Genomic DNA, 26,588 nt, shown 5'->3' on the forward strand with positions numbered 1-26,588 from the left:
GAAATGATTTGTGGACTCTCCATGCCATAAGAAAGAAAACATAATGTATGCTTACCTGATAAATTTATTTATTTCTGGGCATGGACAGTCCACGACCCGCCCTTATTTATATCAGGCGGCAGTTTTTTTATTAAAACCTCAGGCACCTCTTTACTTTTGTGTTATCTTCTTTTTCCCTTCTTCTTTGGTCGAATGACTGGAGGTTATGGGTAAGGGAAGTGATATTTAACAGCTCTGCTGGGGTGCTCTTTGCCTCCACCTGCTGGCCAGGAGTGAATATCCCACTAGTAATTGGAATGATTCGTGGACTCTCCATGCCTGGAAATAAATTTATCAGGTATGCATACATTTTGTTGTTTTTTTTAAAGGAAAAAAACGTGTAGTATAAAAAAAAAATCTGTAAATTATAAAAAAAAGATATATTATTACTTATTTGTTTAGTGTCGCCAAATTCCATTTATAGGAGTATACTATGGCGTAAAGGTAATAAAACTCACTATCTCTAATATTATACACAAAAAAACTTGCCGTAACTTCAATATATTTTTATAAAAAATGATGTGTACATACCCCTTGTCAGAGTACCTTTAAAATCAGTGGAGCCAGTTCTATCTTGCAGCTCTTAAAGGGACATGATACCCAAATGTTGAATCACTTGGAAGTGATGTAGCATAGCTGTAAAGAACTAACTAGAAAATATCACCTGAACATCTCTATGTAAAAAAGGAAGATATTTTACCTCAAAGTATTCACACCCCACTGTAAACAGACTTTAAGCAGCCAGTCACAATGCTTGTCCCAGGACAAGCTAGGGAGTTTGCATCTGGCATGTGCAGACACAGTCATGTTCTTTTCCTTTTCAGTTAAACTAAGTTCTATGAAATCAAATTTCGGTGAAATATCATGAGATCACAGCAAAGGCAAAGCATTACCTCAGCACTGCTGATGCTGATTAGCTTTTGTTTATAAGTGTTTACAGAGCACTTATTCTGGTGAGCTGAGGAAATTTTGAGTTAAATATCTTCCTTTTTTATATAGAGATGTTCAGGTGATATTTTCTTGTGAGCTTTTTACAATTATGCTGCATCACTTTCAAGCTATTTAACATATGCATATTATTTCCCTTTAACTTCCTACAGTATGGAATTAATTTCACTGTGAAGAATAACAGCATCACACAATTTTTATAAACATTACACAACAAACAAATAAATACAACAAGCAAAACCCCCTATATAAAACCGGCCACTGGCTACTGCTGATGATCTAATCAGCAGCGCTAGTCACACAGTAGGGTTGTGCGGCTAGCGCTGCTATTTGCCATAGCGGCAGTTTTCACTCTGAACCAGTGGTACTTCTATGTGTTTAACCCAGGGTATCAGACTGATATACTTCAGGAAAGTTTTCCTCAGTAAAACTAACAATTGAACTAAAAGAAGCTACTCCCAGGTGGTAACCTAAACCGTGCCATAGAACGAGCTACTGAGCTACTGTTCGTTCCTGACAGACTTCTTCTCTTTCTGTATGTATTTATATTATGACCCTGGGGAAAGTCTCCCTAACGGTGATGGGGGAAACCAGACGTCGACTCCTTGCCTAATGTGCTTACAACAAGCCTCTGAGATGTTGTTCGTTCCCGCCAGACTTCTTCTCTTTCTGTAGTGACCCATATATCTCTACACCATACGTATACAAATTATTCTATATATCTCTACACCATGCGTATACAAATTATTCTATATATCTCTACACCATTCATATACAAATTATTCTATATATCTCTACACCATGTGTATACAAATTATTCTATATATCTCTACACCATACGTATACAAATTATTCTATATATCTCTACACCATGCGTATACAAATTATTCTATATATCTCTACACCATTCGTATACAAATTATTCTATATATCTCTACACCATGTGTATACAAATTATTCTATATATCTCTACACCATACGTATACAAATTATTCTATATATCTCTACACCATGCGTATACAAATTATTCTATATATCTCTACACCATACGTATACAAATTATTCTATATATCTCTACACCATACGTATACAAATTATTCTATATATCTCTACACCATACGTATACAAATTATTCTATATATCTCTACACCATGCATATACAAATTATTCTATATATCTCTACACCATGTGTATACAAATTATTCTATATATCTCTACACCATACGTATACAAATTATTCTATATATCTCTACACCATGCGTATACAAATTATTCTATATATCTCTACACCATGTGTATACAAATTATTCTATATATCTCTACACCATACGTATACAAATTATTCTATATATCTCTACACCATGTGTATACAAATTATTCTATATATCTCTACACCATACGTATACAAATTATTCTATATATCTTTACACCATGCGTATACAAATTATTCTATATCTCTCTACACCATGCATATACAAATTATTCTATATATCTCTACACCATATGTATACAAATTATTCTATATATCTCTACACCATGCATATACAAATTATTCTATATATATCTCTACACCATGCGTATACAAATTATTCTATATATCTCTACACCATGCGTATACAAATTATTCTATATATCTCTACACCATGCGTTTAAAAATTATTCTATATATCTCTACACCATGCGTATACAAATTATTCTATATATCTCGACACCATGTGTATACAAATTATTCTATATATCTCTACACCATGCGTATACAAATTATTCTATATATCTCTACACCATGCGTATACAAATTATTCTATATATCTCTACACCATGCGTATACAAATTATTCTATATATCTCTACACCATGCGTATACAAATTATTCTATATATCTCGACACCATGCATATACAAATTATTCTATATCTCTCTACACCATGCATATACAAATTATTCTATATATCTCTACACCATATGTATACAAATTATTCTATATATCTCTACACCATGCATATACAAATTATTCTATATATATCTCTACACCATGCGTATACAAATTATTCTATATATCTCTACACCATGCGTATACAAATTATTCTATATATCTCTACACCATGCGTTTACAAATTATTCTATATATCTCTACACCATGCGTATACAAATTATTCTATATATCTCGACACCATGTGTATACAAATTATTCTATATATCTCTACACCATGCATATACAAATTATTCTATATATCTCTACACCATGCGTATACAAATTATTCTATATATCTCTACACCATGCGTATACAAATTATTCTATATATCTCTACAACATGCATATACAAATTATTCTATATATCTCTACACCATGCGTATACAAATTATTCTATATATCTCTACACCATACGTATACAAATTATTCTATATATCTCTACACCATGCGTATACAAATTATTCTATATATCTCTACACCATGCATATACAAATTATTCTATATATCTCGACACCATGCGTATACAAATTATTCTATATATCTCGACACCATGCGTATACAAATTATTCTATATATCTCTACACCATGCGTATACAAATTATTCTATATATCTCTACACCATGCGTATACAAATTATTCTATATATCTCTACACCATGCGTATACAAATTATTCTATATATCTCTACACCATGCGTGTACAAATTATTCTGAATCTCTACACCATGCGTATACAAATTATTCTATATATCTCTACACCATGCGTATACAAATTATTCTATATATCTCTACACCATACGTATACAAATTATTCTATATATCTCTACACCATGCCTATACAAATTATTCTATATATCTCTACACCATGCGTATACAAATTATTCTATATATCTCTACACCATGCGTATAAAATTATTCTATATATCTCTACACCATGCGTGTACAAATTATTCTGTATCTCTACACCATGCGTATACAAATTATTCTATATATCTCTACACCATGCGTATACAAATTATTCTATATATCTCTACACCATGCGTATAAAATTATTCTATATATCTCTACACCATGCGTGTACAAATTATTCTGTATCTCTACACCATGCGTATACAAATTATTCTATATATCTCTACACCATGCGTATACAAATTATTCTATATATCTCTACACCATGCGTATAAAATTATTCTATATATCTCTACACCATGCGTGTACAAATTATTCTGTATCTCTACACCATGCGTATACAAATTATTCTATATATCTCTACACCATGCGTATACAAATTATTCTATATATCTCTACACCATGCGTATACAAATTATTCTATATATCTCTACACCATGCGTATACAAATTATTCTATATATCTCTACACCATGCGTGTACAAATTATTCTGAATCTCTACACCATGCGTATACAAATTATTCTATATATCTCTACACCATGCGTATACAAATTATTCTATATATCTCTACACCATACGTATACAAATTATTCTATATATCTCTACACCATGCGTATACAAATTATTCTATATATCTCTACACCATGCGTATAAAATTATTCTATATATCTCTACACCATGCGTGTACAAATTATTCTGTATCTCTACACCATGCGTATACAAATTATTCTATATATCTCTACAGCATGCGTATACAAATTATTCTATATATCTCTACACCATGCGTATACAAATTATTCTATATATCTCTACACCATACGTATACAAATTATTCTGTATATCTCTACACCATGCGTATACAAATTATTCTATATATCTCTACACCATGCGTATACAAATGATTCTATATATCTCTACATCATGCGTATACAAATTATTCTATATATCTCTACACCATGCGTATACAAATTATTCTATATATCTCTACACCATGCGTATAGAAATTATTCTATATAGCTCTACACCATACGTATACAAATTATTCTATATATCTCTACACCATGCCTATACAAATTATTCTATATATTTCTACACCATGCATATACAAATTATTCTATATATCTCTACACCATATCTCTACACCATACGTATACAAATTATTCTATATATCTCTACACCATACGTATACAAATTATTCTATATATCTCTACACCATGCCTATACAAATTATTCTATATATCTCTACACCATGCGTATACAAATTATTCTATATATCTCTACACCATGCGTATAAAATTATTCTATATATCTCTACACCATGCGTGTACAAATTATTCTGTATCTCTACACCATGCGTATACAAATTATTCTATATATCTCTACAGCATGCGTATACAAATTATTCTATATATCTCTACACCATGCGTATACAAATTATTCTATATATCTCTACACCATACGTATACAAATTATTCTATATATCTCTACACCATATCTCTACACCATGCGTATACAAATTATTCTATATATCTCTACACCATATCTCTACACCATGCGTATACAAATTATTCTATATATCTCTACACCATGCGTATACAAATTATTCTATATAGCTCTACACCATGCATATACAAATTATTCTATATATCTCTACACCATGCGTATACAAATTATTCCATATATCTCTACACCATGCGTATACAATTTATTCTATATATCTCTACACCATGCCTATACAAATTATTCTATATATCTCTACAGCATGCCTATACAAATTATTCTATATATCTCTACACCATGCGTATACAAATTATTCTATATATCTCTACACCATGCGTATAAAATTATTCTATATATCTCTACACCATGCGTGTACAAATTATTCTGTATCTCTACACCATGCGTATACAAATTATTCTATATATCTCTACACCATGCGTATACAAATTATTCTATATATCTCTACACCATGCGTATACAAATTATTCTATATATCTCTACACCATACGTATACAAATTATTCTATATATCTCTACACCATGCCTATACAAATTATTCTATATATCTCTACACCATGCGTATACAAATTATTCTATATATCTCTACACCATGCGTATAAAATTATTCTATATATCTCTACACCATGCGTGTACAAATTATTCTGTATCTCTATACCATGCGTATACAAATTATTCTATATATCTCTACAGCATGCGTATACAAATTATTCTATATATCTCTACACCATGCGTATACAAATTATTCTATATATCTCTACACCATACGTATACAAATTATTCTGTATATCTCTACACCATGCGTATACAAATTATTCTATATATCTCTACACCATGCGTATACAAATGATTCTATATATCTCTACATCATGCGTATACAAATTATTCTATATATCTCTACACCATGCGTATACAAATTATTCTATATATCTCTACACCATGCGTATAGAAATTATTCTATATAGCTCTACACCATACGTATACAAATTATTCTATATATCTCTACACCATGCCTATACAAATTATTCTATATATTTCTACACCATGCATATACAAATTATTCTATATATCTCTACACCATATCTCTACACCATACGTATACAAATTATTCTATATATCTCTACACCATACGTATACAAATTATTCTATATATCTCTACACCATGCCTATACAAATTATTCTATATATCTCTACACCATGCATATACAAATTATTCTATATATCTCTACACCATGTATATACAAATTATTCTATATATCTCTACACCATATCTCTACACCATGCGTATACAAATTATTCTATATATCTCTACACCATATCTCTACACCATGCGTATACAAATTATTCTATATATCTCTACACCATGCGTATACAAATTATTCTATATAGCTCTACACCATGCATATACAAATTATTCTATATATCTCTACACCATGCGTATACAAATTATTCCATATATCTCTACACCATGCGTATACAATTTATTCTATATATCTCTACACCATGCCTATACAAATTATTCTATATATCTGTACAGCATGCATATACAAATTATTCTATATATCTCTACACCATGCGTATACAAATTATTCTATATATCTCTACACCATGCGTATACAAATTATTCTATATATCTCTACACCATGCGTATACAAATTATTCTATATATCTCTACACCATATGTATACAAATTATTCTATATATCTCTTCACCATGCCTATACAAATTATTCTATATATCTCTACACCATGCGTATACAAATTATTCTTTATATCTCTACACCATGCGTATACAAATTATTCTATATATCTCTACACCATACGTATACAAATTATTCTATATATCTCTACACCATACGTATACAAATTATTCTATATATCTCTACACCATGCGTATACAAATTATTCTATATATCTCGACACCATGCGTATACAAATTGTTCTATATATCTCGACACCATGCGTATACAAATTATTCTATATATCTCGACACCATGTGTATACAAATTATTCTATATATCTCTACACCATGCGTATACAAATTATTCTATATATCTCTACACCATGCGTATACAAATTATTCTATATATCTCTACACCATGCGTATACAAATTATTCTATATATCTCTACACCATACGTATACAAATTATTCTATATATCTCTACACCATGCGTATACAAATTATTCTATATATCTCTACACCATGCATATACAAATTATTCTATATATCTCTACACCATGCGTATACAAATTATTCTATATATCTCTACACTATGCGTATACAAATTATTCTATATATCTCTACACCATGCGTATACAAATTATTCTATATATCTCTACACCATGCGTATACAAATTATTCTATATATCTCTATACCATGCGTATACAAATTATTCTATATATCTCTACACCATACGTATACAAATTATTCTATATAGCTCTACACCATACGTATACAAATTATTCTATATAGCTCTACACCATGCCTATACAAATTATTCTATATATCTCTACACCATGCATATACAAATTATTCTATATATCTCGACACCATGCATATACAAATTATTCTATATATCTCTACACCATGCGTATACAAATTATTCTATATATCTCTACACCATGCATATACAAATTATTCTATATATCTCTACACCATGCGTATACAAATTATTCTATATATCTCTATACCATGCGTATACAAATTATTCTATATATCTCTACACCATACGTATACAAATTATTCTGTATAGCTCTACACCATACGTATACAAATTATTCTATATAGCTCTACACCATGCCTATACAAATTATTCTATATATCTCTACACCATGCATATACAAATTATTCTATATATATCTATACCATGCGTATACAAATTATTCTATATATCTCGACACCATGCATATACAAATTATTCTATATATCTCTACACCATGCGTATACAAATTATTCTATATATCTCTACACCATGCATATACAAATTATTCTATATATCTCTACACCATGCGTATACAAATTATTCTATATATCTCTACACCATGCATATACAAATTATTCTATATATCTCTACACCATGCGTATACAAATTATTCTATATATCTCTACACCATGCCTATACAAATTATTCTATATATCTCTACACCATGCGTATACAAATTATTCTATATATCTCTACACCATGCCTATACAAATTATTCTATATATCTCTACACCATGCATATACAAATTATTCTATATATATCTATACCATACGTATACAAATTGTTCTATAAATCTCTATACCATACATAATTATTTTATAGGTTTTTTTATGCCACACATATACCATTGAACATGCATATTATTTACGCCATACGAATACCAATCTTATATATTTTCTTCTATTTCACACATAATGTTTAACCCAGTCTATTAGGACTTTATTGTGATACAAAGTTGTTATATTTTTAACCTTTTGTTAGGATCTGAAACAGATTTATCCTCCTACTCATAAGTGGATGATTTCCTGTTAGAGGTTTATAAACGCATTTGGCATTTATGCGAGGACTTGTATAAAAGATTTGCTGTCACTTTCTCTGGCGCTGGAAGACTGACTGGGTAACGTGAGCTATATATACAGAACAAGGTACCTGTGACAGCAATTTTGCATTTAATGGTCTGAGGCATATTGCAGATGATCTCCATTAATGTTCTATATAAAGAAATGTAATCATACTTTTCTTTTAGCCCTTGTTTTCTTCTCTTGTATCATAAACCTGTCAGAGACTGGTAATTCTTTCCAATTTCAGTAAATAAATGTAGAGGAAAAAAAGTTTATAGGTTAAATATATATTTCTGCTTGTAATAGAGTTATAGCTGTTGTGGGATTTATGATTATATTAAAAATACAGACACATATGAATGTTATTTTTATATACAAACCCCAATGGTATAAATCAGTAGCATTAATAAGATAGAGACTGTCTAACATAAAAATTAAAGTCACACTCACAGATAGATAGACAGACAGACATGTAGATAGACAGGATACTATCTCCATCATCAGGGATTCATAAATCACCCAGGGCAGCTGACAATGTTTGTGTTTTTGAGAGTGCTTACTATATATATATATATATATATATATATATATATATATATATATATATATATATATATAAACCTCATTCCCCAAGGTTCATTTGAGGTGGATACCAGAAGATCGGCCGGTGCCTTCCTTGATCCCCCCCGGGTGCAGGCAAAATAAATAGTGTAGATGGGGGAATTACAGTTCATCAGGCTTTACCCACAGCAGCTTGGGTAATATCCGTTTTACCCGGGTGATCATAGGATTGACAGTAACATATATATATTAAGCTCACAGCCCTGGGGGCTCACCAGCTGTTTACAGATCGCTGCTCACCAGCCCTCACAGATTGCTGTACAGCTCCCAGCAACTCAGGCAGTTAACCCCAGATCAGCCTGGGGGCAAAGCCCATAGAGAAATATAAATACTAACACAACACACATGAAGTCAGGCACTCTCTTGCAAGCACACAGCTAGATCAAAAACAAAATGGAAGAGTTAATTACATTATTTGGCCAAACGGTTTAAAGCTCAGGACTACATCAAGGTCTCTTCCTCCCTGGGTTCCTAACCTACAGCCATACAATGCATACCTTCAATCAAACAGACTGAGGTACAAACAAGGATGGCACAGGTCTTTTGTAATTTCTCTAGACACCTACAGAACATGGAAATACACTGCACTCTCAAACTGGATTGAGTGCACATCCTGTGACCCTGTAAAACCCACAGACCAGGGTGCTAACCAGCACTCACAGACAGCTGTACAGCCAATTGACAGCAGTACTTGCTGTATATGCTGCAGTGATAGAACATTGTTGAGTGCAATGTCCCTTGTATCAGCATTCAGCACAATGGCCTTACTACATTATGACACTAAGGTATTAAGAGAAGAGACACAATTTCTCATCTTCCTATACTGCATACACTAAACCTGATGTATGTCTCTCCTTTACATGCTCCTGTAAATGAACATACCACAGCCTGTTACCTGTTATTTATAGATCATAAATATTCCATTTACTTTTACTCTTTACTCCTTCATGCCCTCTTAAAGGGGCATTTCAGCTACAACTAGAATGCACATGTATATTGTAAAAATGCTTCTATTCAAAACTGAAATGCATCCATGTATTAGCAAAAATCCTTCTAATAAAAGTTATAGCTGTTTCCAAAGTGTATTTAAGTATGCACCGTGCACCAGTATTTTAAACACTGCACTTGCTAAAAGAGCCTAAGGTGCTTGTACCACCTGGTAATGACTCAGTCTGGTTATTGCTGACATGATACATGCCCTACTGGTGCTCTGAGCAGCTGCAGTATTTAAAATGCTGGTGCACTGAGAATATCTAGCTATGCTTCACATGCACGTGTTAACACTAAAATAGTAATCTCTCTTACTAGAAGCATTTTTTGCTTATACATGTATATCTATTCAAAGATGTAATTAATCTATGGGCATTTAAATTTTGGCCAGAATATCCCTTTAATCTTCTCTCTCATCTGGGTATGTAAGGCTGTTAGGCCCTTAGGTAGATGTACCAGTGAGGTATGTGCATGCTCATAATGTCTACGGGGGTATAAAAATACATATTTGAAATAATTAAACATGTTGTTAGTACAGTTAACATTTTTCTGCAAATCAAGACCAGTTTAGGGATACACTCCTTGAGATGCCAGTTATGATTTAACATTCCTTTGCTGTGGCCAGTTAGGGACAGGTGTCCCTGAACTTTTGCTCTGAGCTAACCAGTAACTATGTAGGGCGCAATCACATATACGGCGCAGGTTTCGGCACAAGCGTGGGAACCTACACTGCCCGTAATTTCACCTTGCAATTGGGGTATTAAATATACGGCGCCGGCAGTTCATAAAGTGCCGTAAGTCTGATAAACTAGCGATGTCCAGAAATGAGCGTAAATACAAATGTCTGGAGTCGCCAGTGACTTACGGCACTTTAGAAACTGCTGGCACCTAAGAACAGTAAAGAAAATAACAAATCTCCCGTAAAAGTCTAACACGCCTCCCAAAAATAAGCCAGACACGTAAAACCCCTATATCCACAATCACCCCCTCTCATTACTAATATTAAATGTATTAACCCCTAGACCAACAACCCCCACAATGCAATATGCCTATTTAAACTATTAACCCCTATATCCGCTATCAAACCCACACTGCAAGTAATAACTAAATCATTAACCCCTAAACTGCCATAGCCCACAACACAATTAACCTATTCAAGTATTAACCCCTAAACCGCCATAGCCCACATAGCCTATTAAATGTATTAACCCCTAATCTGCCGCCGCCAATGTCGCCGCCAGTATAATAAAGTTATTAACCCCTCAACCTAAGTCTAACCCTAACACCCCCCTAACTTAAATATTATTGAAATAAATATAAATAAAATTAATATTATTAACTAAATTATTCCTATTTAAAACTAAATACCTATAAAATTAACCCTAAGATCGCTACAATATAATTAATAATTACATTGTAGCTATTTTAGGATTTATTTTTATTTTACAGGCAACTTTGTATTTATTTATTTTATTTATTTTTTTTATTTAATTTTTATTTGAGGTTTGAAAGAAGGCATACAAAAATCTTGAAACAGTAGTACAGAATAACATTGGGTTACAATAGTAATATGCAAGTAAACATACATGTATGAGATGCCTAGCACTCAACCAACCTCCAAGTTCAAACACGAGACCACTCTTGGGCCTCAAACAAAAATATACCAAGTTTAGGAGGTTACTGCTATCTGAAGAGACCGCTCATGGGCCTCAGTGACAAACCTCTTTTTATATTTAAGATAAATTTACGTAAATGCAAGCGTGTGGTAACTTTTTTGAAGTAAATAAGATAGAGTATAACCAATATATATAATGCTATGTAAAATTTAAAATAATATTCACTTCCTGTAGTGATAAACAGAATCTGAAGTGGAGAATTGAAATATAATATTTGCTTCCTGTAGCAATAGACGAAGTCTGGAATGGTATATTCAATCTAGCACCTTGATAGGGGCTACCAGACACTGTGTTAGGAGCTTATATACAAAAGGAAGGCAATAGTGATCAGTCCTGCTGATCCGGTTGATCTTACAGATTCTTCTCTTAAATATTATGTGGGAATTAAAGCTTAGGAAGTGAGGAATGTAGTAGTTAGATTGCGGTATACACAAGACAAACCGCGCACTGAGCCCCTCTGAGATAGAGGGTACATTATCATGGGTGGGGGGGGAGGTGATTTAAATATATGAAGTAATCCATATTGCTAATATTCTATATAGTGGCCTCAACTTTGTATTTATTTTAACTAGGTACAATAGTTATTAAATAGTTATTAAATATTTAATAGCTACCTAGTTAAAATAAATACAAATTTACCTGTAAAATAAATCCTAAGTTACAATTACACCTAACACTACACTATCATTAAATAAATTAAATTAACTACAATTACCTAAAATTAAATATAATTAAATAAAATAAACTAAAGTACAAAAAAACAACACTAAATTACAGAAAATTAAAAAAAAATACAAGAAGTTTAAACTAATTACACCAAATCTAAGCCCCCTAATAAAATAAAAAAGCCCCCCAAAATAATAAAATTCCCTACCCTATACTAAATTACAAATAGCCCTTAAAAGGGCTTTTTGCGGGGCATTGCCCCAAAGTAATCAACTCTTTTGCCTGTAAAAAAAAGATACAATAACCCCCCAACATTAAAACCCACCACAGACACACCCAAACCTACTCTAAAACCCACCCAATCCCCCCTTAATAAAACCTAACACTTCCCCCTTGAAGATCTCCCTACCTTGAGCAGTCTTCACCCAGCCAGGCACAAGTGGACCTCCAGAGGGGCAGATGTCTTCACCCGATCCGGCCAAAAGAGGACATCCAGACCGGCAGAAGTCTTCATCCAAGCGGCATCTTCTATCTTCTTCCATCCGGAGCGGAGCGGGTCCATCTTGAAGACATCCGACGCGGAGCATCCTCTTCTATCCGACGGCGACTGAAAAATGAATGTTCCTTTAAATGACGTCATCCAAGATGGCGTCCCTTGAATACCGATTGGCAGATAGAATTCTATCAGCCAATCGGAATTAAGGTAGGAAAAATCCTATTGGCTGATGCAATCAGCCAATAGGATTGAGCTTGCATTCTATTGGCTGATTGGAACAGCCAATAGAATGCGAGGTCAATCATATTGGCTGATTGGATCAGCCAATCGGATTGAACTTCAATCCTATTGGCTGATTGCATCAGCCAATAGGATTTTTCCTACCTTAATTCCGATTGGCTGATAGAATTCTATCAACCAATCGGAATTGAAGGGACGCCATCTTCGATGACATCATTTAAAGGACCCTTCATTTTTCAGTCGCCGTCTGATGGAAGAGGATGCTCCGCGTCGGATGTCTTCAAGATGGACCTGCTCCGGATGGAAGAAGATAGAAGATGCCGCTAGGATGAAGACTTCTGCCGGTCTGGATGTCCTCTCTGGCCGGAAAGGATGAAGACTTCTGCCCCTCTGGAGGTCCACTTGTGCCCGGCTGGGTGAAGACGGCTCAAGGTAGGGAGATCTTCAAGGGGGTAGTGTTAGTTTTTTTTAAGGGGGGATTGGGTGGGTTTTAGAGTAGGGTTGGGTGTGTGGGTGGTGGGTTTTAATGTTGGGGGGTTGTATAATTTTTTTTACAGGTAAAAGAGCTGATTACTTTGGGGCAATGCCCCGCAAAAAGACCTTTTAAGGGCTATTTGTAATTTAGTATAGGGTAGGGAATTTTATTATTTTGGGGGGATTTTTTTATTTTATTAGGGGGCTTAGATTAGGTGTAATTAGTTTAAACTTCTTGTAATTTTTTTTATTTTCTGTAATTTAGTGGGGGGGTTTTGTACTTTAGTTTATTTTATTTAATTGTATTTAATTTTAGGTAATTGTAGTTAATTAATTTAATTTATTTAATGATAGTGTAGTGTTAGGTTTTAGTGTAACTTAGGTTAGGATTTATTTTACAGGTATATTTGTATTTATTTTAACTAGGTAGCTATTAAATAGTTAATAACTATTTAATAACTATTGTACCTAGTTAAATAAATACAAAGTTGTCTGTAAAATAAAAATAAATCCTAAAATAGCTATATTGTAATTATTAATTATATTGTAGCTAGCTTAGGGTTTATTTTATAGGTAAGTATTTAGTTTTAAATAGGAATAATTTAGTTAATAATATTAATTTTATTTAGATTTATTTAAATAATATTTAAGTTAGGGGGGTGTTAGGGTTAGGGTTAGACTTCGGTTTAGGGGTTAATACTTGAATAGGTTTATTGCGTTGTGGGCTATGGCGGTTTAGGGGTTAATAATTTAGTTATTACTTGCGGTGTGGGTTTGATGGCGGTTTAGGGGTTAATAGAGTTTATTAGTTATTTCGGTGGGGGATTGCGGTTGACAGGTAGATAGGCATTTTCAGGAGTTACGGTGCTCCCATACTCAGCGCAAGGCCTGCTACGGCTGCCTTTTATGGGGAGGTAAAAATGGAGTAAGATTTCTCCATTTTCGCCACGTAATGTCTTGCGCTGGATATTGGATACCGATTTACGACGCGGTCCCATGCTAGCTTATGGGAGTAAAAATTGCAAGCGACGGGGGAAATATACGCGCGTAACTTGTATGCTACGCCGTATATGTAATACCAAAATCGCGTAAAATCTGGCGTCGCCGGCTTTTGCGGGCGACGCTGCATATGTAATGGGGCCCGTAGTATTTTGCAGGGTCATATCAAACTCACCATGAAATATGACATAGACACTGAAGCCTTACAAGTATTGACTGCCAGTAGTAAATTATCCGTACAACCTGAAATGTGCCCAAAATAATACAATTGTATCCAAAAAAAATCAGTTTTGAGCCACACTTACAAATTACAGCTCTCCCCCCCTCCCCTGCATATGAAAAGACTCATTACACAAACAGGACCAAGCAGGAATCTGTAAAGTAAATAATGTCACATGATTGATTAACTTTATTAAATTATGCATGAAATGCTAAAGACTTCATCCTTACCTATAATGCTTTGCTTTTATGCTCAATAAAGTTTTTCAAACATACAACCAAGTGTCCACATGTTTTTGGCAGGTAGTAGTGACCACATATGTGACTGGTGACATCACTGGGGTGTGAACGGTTTGAAAACTCAATAAATGTCTAATTAACCTGTTACTAGAGGCGGCAGCTATAAATTCAGCTAAGGATTCAGGTAGCCTTCCGCTGATTCCCATTATCTTATAGTAAGTCTCTGAGCACCAGAACTGTGCTGTTATATCATTAACTTGTGTGAGGAACACGCAGGCTGTCAGGCTGGGAGCTGCTGAAATAAGTTATCTGGCTTCCTGCCCGAGGGCCCAATGACACCTTTTTCTGTAGAGCCCCCTGGGCACCGTAGAGATTAAATGCATCATTGTGTGATTGGCAGCTTTAACAGGGAAAGAGAAATAACAGAATTGTGCATTGGATATTTGAGTCTGCTAATATATAGAATTTCAGTGGTAGGAATTGGGAATGTCCTACTTTTTAGTTACTGTGTATAGAAAAAGGATGGGGGTTTTTTATATTTGTATTTATTATTTATTTTACATTTTTATTGTATTGTACAAATGTTATACAATGTTTTATATAAAAACAACAAAACAATATAAATATAAAAGAATATATCTATTGAGAGAGAGTTTTGTTTTAGCTTATAGTTATCTTATTGTTTATTTTTATTATATGGGCTTAAACTCATATGTAAAGTCTTGCTTGGGAACTCTCAAGAAGGCTGTGGACAGTGATTGGTGGCTGCTTCTGACTACCACAGCTGATTGGCAAACATGGAGGAGTGGCAAGCAAGCTCCAAGAATAAATTAACAGCTCCTACTGAGCATGTGCAGGAATAAACAGAATATACCTATATGCCTTTGTGATTGGCTGATGGCTGTCACATGATTTAGGAGGAATGGAAATAGACATAACTTTGAAATTTGTCAGAAAATTATCTACTGCTCATTTGAAGTTCAGACTAAGGAGTATATTTTTTAATGGTCGAGCAACGAATCATGTCTGCTCGACCTCGCTAAATGCCGACCGCATACGCCGTCGGCATTTAACATTGCACAAGCATTTCTGGTAAGATGCTTGTGCAATGCCGCCCCCTGCTCACTGGTGGCCAATCGGCCTCTAGCAGGGGCTGTCAATCATCCCAATCATATTGGATCGGGATGATTTCAGTCTGACACCTAAAAGGTGGCAGAGAAAATAAGGAGCTGCTTCTTAACTTTCGTTTCAGTTGCACCTCAAACGATGGGGCATCCGCTGCTTAATAAATCGACCCCAACGTGCTGTTGCATTGTCTTGTTATCATGCATTTGTTAATTATGCAAATCCACTGTATTTATTGGTCCTTTAAATCCATTGTAAAAACCTCCTGTTCCTCTTCAGAGTAGCCTACCGTCAATTTAACAAGCAGCGAATGCTGCCTCCGACCCACATCGTTTCCAACTCGCCAGAAACGTAACTTAAGAAGCAACAGTCATAAGACCGCTGCTCCTTAACTTCTCCGCCACCTTTTAGGTGGCAGACTGAAATCATCCTGATCCAATACAATCGGCATAGTTGACACCCCCTGCTAGCGGATGATTGGCCGCGAATGTGCAGGGGGCGGCATTACACCAGCAGTTCACAAGAACTGCTTGTGCAGTGTTAAATACCGATAGCGTATACGAGGTCAGGGAGACATGATACGCTACAGCTAATCATGTTCGCTAGCCTCTCTCTAAATTGACTCCATAAAGTTTATATCTTGTCTTTCTTTATTGCAACCTTCTGTATCTCTTAGCGGAATATGTGGCACGTGACAAATACAGATAATAATAATATTCACTGTGCTTCTATAAGAAAGTATCTAGTCATCTTTAAAGGGACAAAACCCAGTTTTTTTCTTTTATGATTAAAGCATAGAGCATACAATTTTTTTTAAAAAGTTTCCAATTTGCTTCAATTATCAAATTTGTTTTGTGCTCTTGTTATTGTTTTTTGAAGAGATATCTAGATAGGTAGCATGCACGTGCCTGTAGCACTACATGACAGGAAATAGTGCTGCAATCTAGTGTATAACATTGTTGCAAAACCGCTGCCATATAGTGCTTCAAACGCTTGCACACCCCAGAGCTTACCTTCCTGCTTTTCAACAAAGGATAACAAGAAAACAAAGACAATTTGATAATAGAAGTAAATTGAAAAGGTGTTTAAAATTGCATGTTCGGTCTGAATCTTGAAATAAACAAAATTGGATTTAGTATCCCTTTAAGTGAATGTAGAAAGGAATTTGGGGAAAATATAGATATTTTTTTCACTCGCAGGTGTAGCTTTACTCTTAGAAGTTGGCAGAATTTGGTTCATTAGTTAGAGTCAAGAGGAGAAAGTTAAGAGAGTGCGAGTTTCTGGCCTCATTCTGGCTTTTTGCACCTGTTTTGATACAGCAGCAAATGTGTCCCATGACGTAGACCACAAAGTAATTTGTTTAAAACCTTTAAAAAGCATCAATTAACGATCAGGTGCAGCATATAGCGCTTAGTCACTGTCTAATTATTTGTAATTTGTACCTACCTGAACATAGACAGCCTTGGCAGAATTAGTGGCAACATGCTTTTAAATTCTGCTCAACCACTTTATCTTGTGAACTCATCCAACCGCTAATTAGGATCTTACAAATGGCAAACTCTACATGCTGCATTGACAGGCTGAAATTGGTCTTAGAAATCTAAAGAAGAAACGGAGACCTGGGAAATATATATATATATATCATTATTGCTCAGATAAGCTTTTTATAATGATGTTCTATAGCATTAAACTAATTTATTTCTGTTTAATATTTGTGAGTATACTGAGGTAGGATCAGAAGGGTGCACATAACCTCAACACTATTTTTATAACATTGTTCCAAACATTTTTGCAAGCACTACTGCTCAAAGCATGTGCAAATTTGGAGCTAACTTCAGTATGCTCTTATGGAAAGGAGTTAAGTTTCTGTACAGAATATAAAGAAAATATGAAAATATTTGAACCATAAGGATGAGTATTGTTGCAAAATATTCTTTGTAAATCTTCTTACAAAGGACCTCTTAAAGTGATGGCAAACTCTCCATCATCCGTAATGTTAGTAAATAACTTACTTTTTAATAAATAAATACTCAGTGCTGTGCCACCCACTTCAAAAGTCAATTTTCTGTTTGCTAAAGTTTTGAATTGTTGTGTCCAATCAGTGTTCTCTCTACAAGAAAAAGCACCCAAAGGGGAGAGTGCTGATTGGACAACAATTCAAACTGATAGCTCACAGAAAAAATTACTTTTGAAGTATGTGGCGGATCTTGAGGTATTGGAATTTCATAACTATATTAAAAAGTAAGTTATAGCGCAACTTTATTACACCTGATTAATTAAACTCCATCTAAAATATCACTAACATTCTGGATTCTTTTTATTGTCTAGAAAGGGGAGAGTTTACCATCACTTTAATTTAAGAATAAAATCTTAAAAAAACGTTTTGAATAGAGCAGAGTTTACATTTTTAATTTCTATTCTATATGAGTATTGAAACCAAGAATTTCCCTTCACTGGTATGGACATAATGTTTGACATTTAACTCCCTATTATTATTATTTTTTATTATTAAATCTTTTATTGAGCTTTTGATAATGTACAAGATAATATATTTATATCCATATGCATAAGGAACAGCCTTACACATCAACCTCGTCTAACAACCACTTAAGGGTATGTGGTAATCAAAGGGGTACCTAGAATAGACTCTGGCAATGACTCCCCTGTGGGGAAAGCCGTGATTGGAGGAAGCTGGATTAGTCATTGATGACGTGTGAAGAGAGGATCTCTGGGTGGGGGAAGCTACTCCAGCTGTTAAAAAAACAAAGGTACGTTTTTAATCAAAACGGCTGCTTTGTAAACATTGATGAATGAAAGTGCCCCTGTTTTTAATAGTATTTTAAAAAAAACGGGCTTTCATTCATCAAAGTTTACCTTCACTTTAAACGCTTCGGTTCAGAGTCTATTCTAGATACCCCTTTGATCGGCCGCATCTCCAGGGCACCCAGAGCCAACCCTTCACCTGTAGTTAGTGTCTTGATGTTGGACCTTTTCTGTATCGGGATATCCACATGGTTAGCACCTAGAAAGCTGATCCGTCTGCAGCTGGTAGAGGGCCTATACAAGCCACCTCGCCTGGGTCTATGAAAAGTTCTCCTCCCTATCTCCTGTTAGTCTTGGCCAAGAAACCCATAGGCAAGGGAACTGATCTATGAGCTATGACCTCATCTTTTCGCTCTTCTCTCAAGCTCAATGTTAGGGAGGTATAGTGGTCCTCCATTTTGTAGGACATCCGCTGTAGTAGAGCCAAGATTTCAGATTCCATATTGGGTTAATATGGTCTATGGTTTCCGACCACTTTGTAGCAAACACTTTGGTTCTCTGTTGCAAAGGGATCCACAGATGGTAAACACAGCAGACGATAACCGCTTTACTCATCTTAGTTTCTATCTGGGGGGGGTTAGTTTCTATCTGGGGGGGGGGGGGGTTGATGTAAAAGTAAGATAGGCTGCAGCCTTTTGATCTCACCCTATTGGGGTCTTCTGGTTGCGGGAGGATGGAAAGAGCGGTATCGCTTGATTCCAGGTCTTTTCTTTAGCAGATATTCAGCTGCGTAGAGTAGGATGAGTGCACTGATGAGATAATCTATAGATTATTTAGAATATAGATGGAGCTATTGATTTTCGTGACTGATCATGGCTGCGGCTTAGACACGCCCCCAACTCCCTATTATTTAAGATAAATATACATTTCCCTTTACTTTTGTCTGCATCACTTTGCATAGCATAACCAAGTAATTACTGGTACTTGAACTAGGAACTTTCCATGTATAAGTCATGCTCATAAACACTTATGCTACATTATCTGTCTTTTGTAGATGTGTGACATTTAATTATGCTCTGATACTTTCATTTGCTATTGTACATCTCTTTGACTTCCAAAATTAGATGACACAATAAAATGACCTGAAAATCAGTTAGTCTATGGGAAGCACAGCTAGCGTGAACTAATAGTAGAACCTATTAACATGTATCTGCTTTAGTTATTACAGTTGTAATACATTTGTATTCTCTTTACTTTATAATATTAAATGTTCTCTTGGTGTCCTTTGTTTAATGACCAACAATGCACCACTGGGAGCTAGCTGAACATATCTGGTGGATCAATGACAAAAGGCATGTATATATATGCAACCACCAATCAGCAGCTAGCTCCCAGTAGTGCATTGATACTCCTGAGCCTACCTAGGTATACTTAGTTTACTTCTATTATCAATTTACTTCTTTTATCCAATTTGCTTCATTCTTTAGATATACTTTGTTGAAGAAATAGCAATGCACACTGGTGAACCAATCGCAAGAAGCATCTATGTGCAGCCACCAATTAGCAGCTACTGAGCCTATCTGGATATGCTTTTCAGCAAATCATATCAAGATAATGAAGCAAATTAGATAATAGAAGTAAATTAGAAAGTTGTTCAAAATTGCTTGCTTTTTCTAAATCATGAAAGAAAAAAAATTGGGTTTCATGTCCCTTTTAAGCAATGATACGATGTATATATGTGCAGCCACCAATCACCAGCTAGCTCCTGGCCTAGCTACATAGGCTTTTCTACAAAGGATACCAAGAGAATAAAGCAAATTGTATGATATAAGTAAATTGCAAAGTTGTTTAGAATTGTATGCTCTATCTGAATCATGAAAGAAAAATTGTGAGTTTCATGTCCCTTTAACTAGTATATACGCTTCATACTATCATTTTATATCACTGACTACAATTTATTTCTTTTTGTCTTTAAAGGGACACTAAACCCAATTTTTTTCTTTAATGATTCAGATAGAGCAGCAATTTTAAGCAACTTTACAATTTACTCATAATATAATTTTTTCTTCGTTCTCTTGCTATCTTATTTGAAAAGCAGGAATACAAATCTTAGGAGTCGGCCCATTTTAGGTTCAGCACCCTGGATAGCTCTTTTTTATTGGTGGCTAAATTTAGCCACCAATCAGCAGGCGCTGAACCAAAAATGGGCCGGCTCCCAAGCTTTGCATTCCTGCTTTTCAAATAAAGATAGCAAGAGAACGAAGAAAAAAATTATATTAGGAGTAAATTTGAAAGTGGCTTAAAATTGCTTCTCTATCTGAATCATTAAAGAAAAAAATTTGGTTTAGCGTCCCTTTAAGTGCTGGACGTGCTAATCATTGCAAGCCTCAGTACACATTAAAACACAGACTCTAATCATAGAACTTCAAAGCAACATGCATCACGTCATTGTTTTAGCTGCGCTGACTGTAAAAAATATAATCAAGTTACAAAAATGCACTAATTTAATTTCTGGCTATGTATCAAGACAAAATGCTATCAATTGATTAACAACAAACACATTTTAAAATGATTTCAATACGCTCGGGCTCCAAGTGCTAGTGATCCTGCGGACAATGGTCTCAAATTGTTCAACTGTGTAGCCGGCTTCTGAGAACAGACCTTTAAAAGTAATAATAATAGTGGCTATTCTTTTTAAAAACAAACAGGAAATATATTGATTTTATTCTTTGCAGTATTTTTAATTTATTATTTTATTTTGTGACGTGTTTTGAAATAGGTTTTTATATGTGGTTAATAACAAATATTTGAATGACATTTAAATTAGACAAATATTGAGTTAAATGAATATTTATCTAATCTAAAGAACAACAGATTGATGCTGACACGTAGGCTTATTGGATATATTGACAATTGTAGTTTAAAGAGATATACTATTGATCTAGCAACACTATAGTTAGCTGAAAAGAGAAGAGAATTTACATGTGTGCGATATCTTTATAATACCAAGATGTATGCCACTATTATTGCAAGTATTTAACAAAATAGTGAGTCTAGTCAATATTTTACATATTTAAAATCTCTGCTAGTTTTTTTTTTTATACAGTTGTTTTACTTAGTGGTACAGAAGAAAAAAAAATGTTTACAAATGAAAGTGTCAAAATGTGGTGTGGATTTAAAGAAGAGGGCTTTAATTCTTATTAAACAAGTACCATTTAAAATAAAGTTGCAGATCGTAGAGTGATATTAAACAAGAGGTACCACCGAATTAAGGAGTAAAAGATATCAAAACCTACTTGGTCTTCTTTACGACACATTTATAGTAAGAGAATAGATTAAATCTAGATGTTGACAGAAATAAGATACAGAACCATAAATAAAACAAACTATCTGTATATCTACTTGTCTGCTGGTGACACCCGTTAGCTACACAAGGCTTTGTGCAAATAATTTGTAAAAGGACAATGAGACACTTCCTGTCATTCTTAATATCATATAGGGGCAGTAATCAAGAAAAGTAAAGTCCAAATGATAAATAAGGATCAGGAAACCCCAAGAATAATAGTTTGAATTTGCTAAAAACAAATTCTCACTTCTCCTTCTTGCAAGTCAGACAATATTGTAAGAAGCTTATGGAATTATATGGGGGTATGTGGGAATCCCCAATATTAGCACCAGTAATAAATGCTTTTAAAAAGGGCAACTACTCAATCTCAGTATTTTATAATTTGGTGAATAATGCAGAATATAAGATCTATCTTGATAGAGGGATTGTAAAATGGAAAGAATTATATTTTGAAGATCTTAATGAACAAATAGTATTGGAAAGTATGGAAAGAGTAGAGGAAACGTCACTCTCAACACTCATGCGAGAACAACATATTAAGATCATATGGATGGCGTATATCACGCCTGAAAACATTTCTAAATGGGGAACCATAGGGGAAGGAACGTTTTGCAGCAAATGTAGTCTAAAAAGAGCAAACTTGTTACATTGCCTTTGGTCATGCCCCAAGGTACACAAATTTTGGAAAGTGATACATTTTTGGCTTAATAAGACTCTTAATATCCAAATTAATTTACATGGGAAACAGATTTTTTTTTTTTTTAATTATGATGCAAGTTATTGATAAGAGAGAAAATTCCTGACCATGGCAATTTTAATTGGAAGGAATCTTATTCTGAAGGGATGGAAGAGTAGGAACGCACCTTCGTTTAAAGTCTTTAAACAGACCAGAATAATTTCTTATAGAACAATATGATATTTGGTTTAAACTTAGAGTTAATATCGAAAGGTTTTTTGAAAAATGGATACAAATTTTAGACCTAGAAGAACAAAAATTACTAATCAAAACATTTGAAAATACAATATATATTGCAAACTGTAGATTAACCCCTTAATGACCACAATGTGCCCTGCATGTCACTGGTCGTTAAGGGTTTTTTCCGGACATAATAGCACAAGTCTAGCATGAACGCGCTATTAATGCCCTCCCTCTAGCAGGCTTTGTGGAATAGAGCAGTCTCAATACTGGTGGCAAGACCGCGATATAAAACAATCAAGTCCCAAAAAAAGGCCAGTGACATACAGGGTATGTCGTTGGTCCTTAAGGGGTTAAGAAGAGAATGGCTCCTTACTTCCAAGGATGGGTGGAGGGGGTGGGTCGAGAGAGGGGATGTGTTAGTTATGTCATGGAAAGTTGTTTTTTTCTGTTTTTGTTTTTCATTTTAAAACAGAATTAGAAATGGTTGTAGAGTATAATGTAATAGTAACTCATACGAAAAACTGAATATACTTTAAATGTTTCTATCTTTGTGTAAATGGACTGGAAACCCTGGGGTAGGGTCTAGATGACTGGTGGAACAGAATGCTATAAACATTTAGTATATGAAAATGTATTTATTATTATATCTTTAGAGATATAATATGAAATCCCAGCAAGGTGATGTAAAAATACTAATGTACAGCGGTTTATCTTCTGTCTAAATGATCTGACTGTGAGGCATAGATTTTGTATCATGATCACTTTGTTGGTTATAAATAAATATTTAAAAGAAAAGTAAAAGAACTGGCAGAAAGGGCGTGATAATAGGGTGAAGGAAAAAGCTTAACTTTAACTATTTCATGCAAGTCTTATTTTATCGGGTTTCAGTGTTGAAAAAAAGGTAACGCAAAAGCTGTTTTAATATACAATGAAAATAATACTTCCATATTGGGTTTGTACTTCCCACTAGTTGTCTCCAGCTGATAATGACAACTGCCTTTGTTTTACTGTGGGAGAGGGACACACCTATGTACATATGACAATAAATAGTTAGGCCTCTAGTTATCAAAGTCTGGCGGACCTGATCCGACAGTGCGGATCAGGTCCGCCAGACTTCACTGAATACGGCGAGCAATACGCTCGCCGTATTCAGCATTGCACCAGCAGCTCACAAGAGCCAATGGGCCACCAGCAGGGGGGGTGTCAATCAACCTGATCGTACTCGATCGGGTTGTATTGTGGCGATGTGTGTCCGCCTGCTCAGAGCAGGCGGACAGGTTATGGAGCAGCGGTCTTTGTGACCGCTGCTTCATAACTGCTGTTTCTGGTGAGTCTGCAGGCTCGCCAGAAACACGGGGCATCAAACTCTGTACGGAGCTTGATACATATGCCCCTTAGTTTGCTCAGGACAGGAACATGAGGATATAAAAAATAAAAAATAAATAAAAACATAAACCTAAAATGACAAAATATTTTAAAATGGACAGTAACATCTAAATTAAACCTCCATGGTTCAGAGAGAGTGTGCATTTAACTACTATTATCAAATTTGCTTTGTTCTTCTGGTATCCTTTCTTGAATTGTAGACTTGGGAGCAGCAAAGCTAGCTTCTGATTGGTGGTTGCACATAAATGCCTTTTGTCATTGGCTTACCAGATGTATTCAGCTAGCTCCCAGTAGTGCATTGCTGCTCCTAAGCCTATACTTCAACAAAGGACACTAAGAGAATGAAGCATATTTAATAATATAAATAAATTGGAACATTGCATGCTCAGTTTAATTTTGACTTTACTGTCCCTTTAAATTTATGACTCTTTCTTAATGGTCTATCCAGTCCATGATGACTCTGTGTTGACTGCCTATAAAGGATTTACAAATGTGTTTTATTTGAATAAAATGATTTTGCAATGATCTAAACTGGTTATTTATTTTTAAGGTCTACATCAGAATTAAAGACGACGAATGGAATGTCTATCGAAGGTACGCAGAATTCCGAAGCTTACATCATAAGCTGCAAAGCAAATATCCGCATGTCAGGACGTTTCATTTTCCACCAAAAAAGGCCATTGGCAACAAGGTATTGATGTTATATACAAATAAGCAATGGTTTCTAACCTTTTCTTTATTGGAAATTGATGAAGTTGCTGGGTTATAATTGTTTATTGGCTAACATCGAGAAGGTTATTGATCAGAAATCATTGTGATCTTAACAATGTTTGATTAGCTGTCTGTTTAAAATTGACTGTGTTTTCCAATAATAATAATATAATTTACTGTATTTACCAATGCATCAGTAGTGAGTCTTATTTAGTTATTGGGCTATTTAGTCTCCTCTGAAAAATCAGTTTATTTATTTATTTCAATCTATGTTGTTTTGAGCTCTTCATTTAAAAAAATGTGTATATATATCTATATATATATATATATATATATATATATATATATATATATATATATATATTTATTTCATGTAATTGGCAAGAGACCATGAGTTAGTGATGTATGGGATATACACTCCTACCAGGAGGGACAAAGTTTCCCAAACCTCAAAATGCCTATAAATACACCCCTCACCACACCCACAATTCTGTTTTACAAACTTTGCTTCCTATGGAGGTGGTGACGTAAGTTTGTGCTTGATTTTTATGATTTATTCTGTGATAAGCGCTTCTAAGCATTCTGAAGCCGAATTCCATTCAGAGTACAGTGTTTGTCAGAGGAATGTGAAGAGAGTATCGCCTGTTTGATTTTATTGTTTTCCTCATGGGAAATCTTTTCAAGGTTTCTCTGTTATCGGTCGTAAGGATTCATCTCCTACCTCCCTTTTCAGATCGACGATATACTCTTATATACCATTACCTTTGCTGATAGCTTTCAGTACTGGTT

General features: G+C 34.4%; 1 protein-coding gene across 1 annotated transcript in view; it reads left to right on the forward strand.

Annotated features, from left to right (window-relative positions):
- The window catches only part of SNX29 (sorting nexin 29), a 1,109,599-nt gene that overhangs the window by 834,513 nt on the left and 248,498 nt on the right, over positions 1–26,588 (forward strand). The window contains exon 19 of the mRNA XM_053694493.1: positions 25,639–25,779. Within this exon, the coding sequence (XP_053550468.1) occupies positions 25,639–25,779 (141 nt within the window). The remainder of the gene's footprint in view (positions 1–25,638; positions 25,780–26,588) is intronic.

This window comes from Bombina bombina, chromosome 11 (assembly GCF_027579735.1).
Source record: "Bombina bombina isolate aBomBom1 chromosome 11, aBomBom1.pri, whole genome shotgun sequence".
NCBI lineage: Eukaryota > Metazoa > Chordata > Amphibia > Anura > Bombinatoridae > Bombina > Bombina bombina.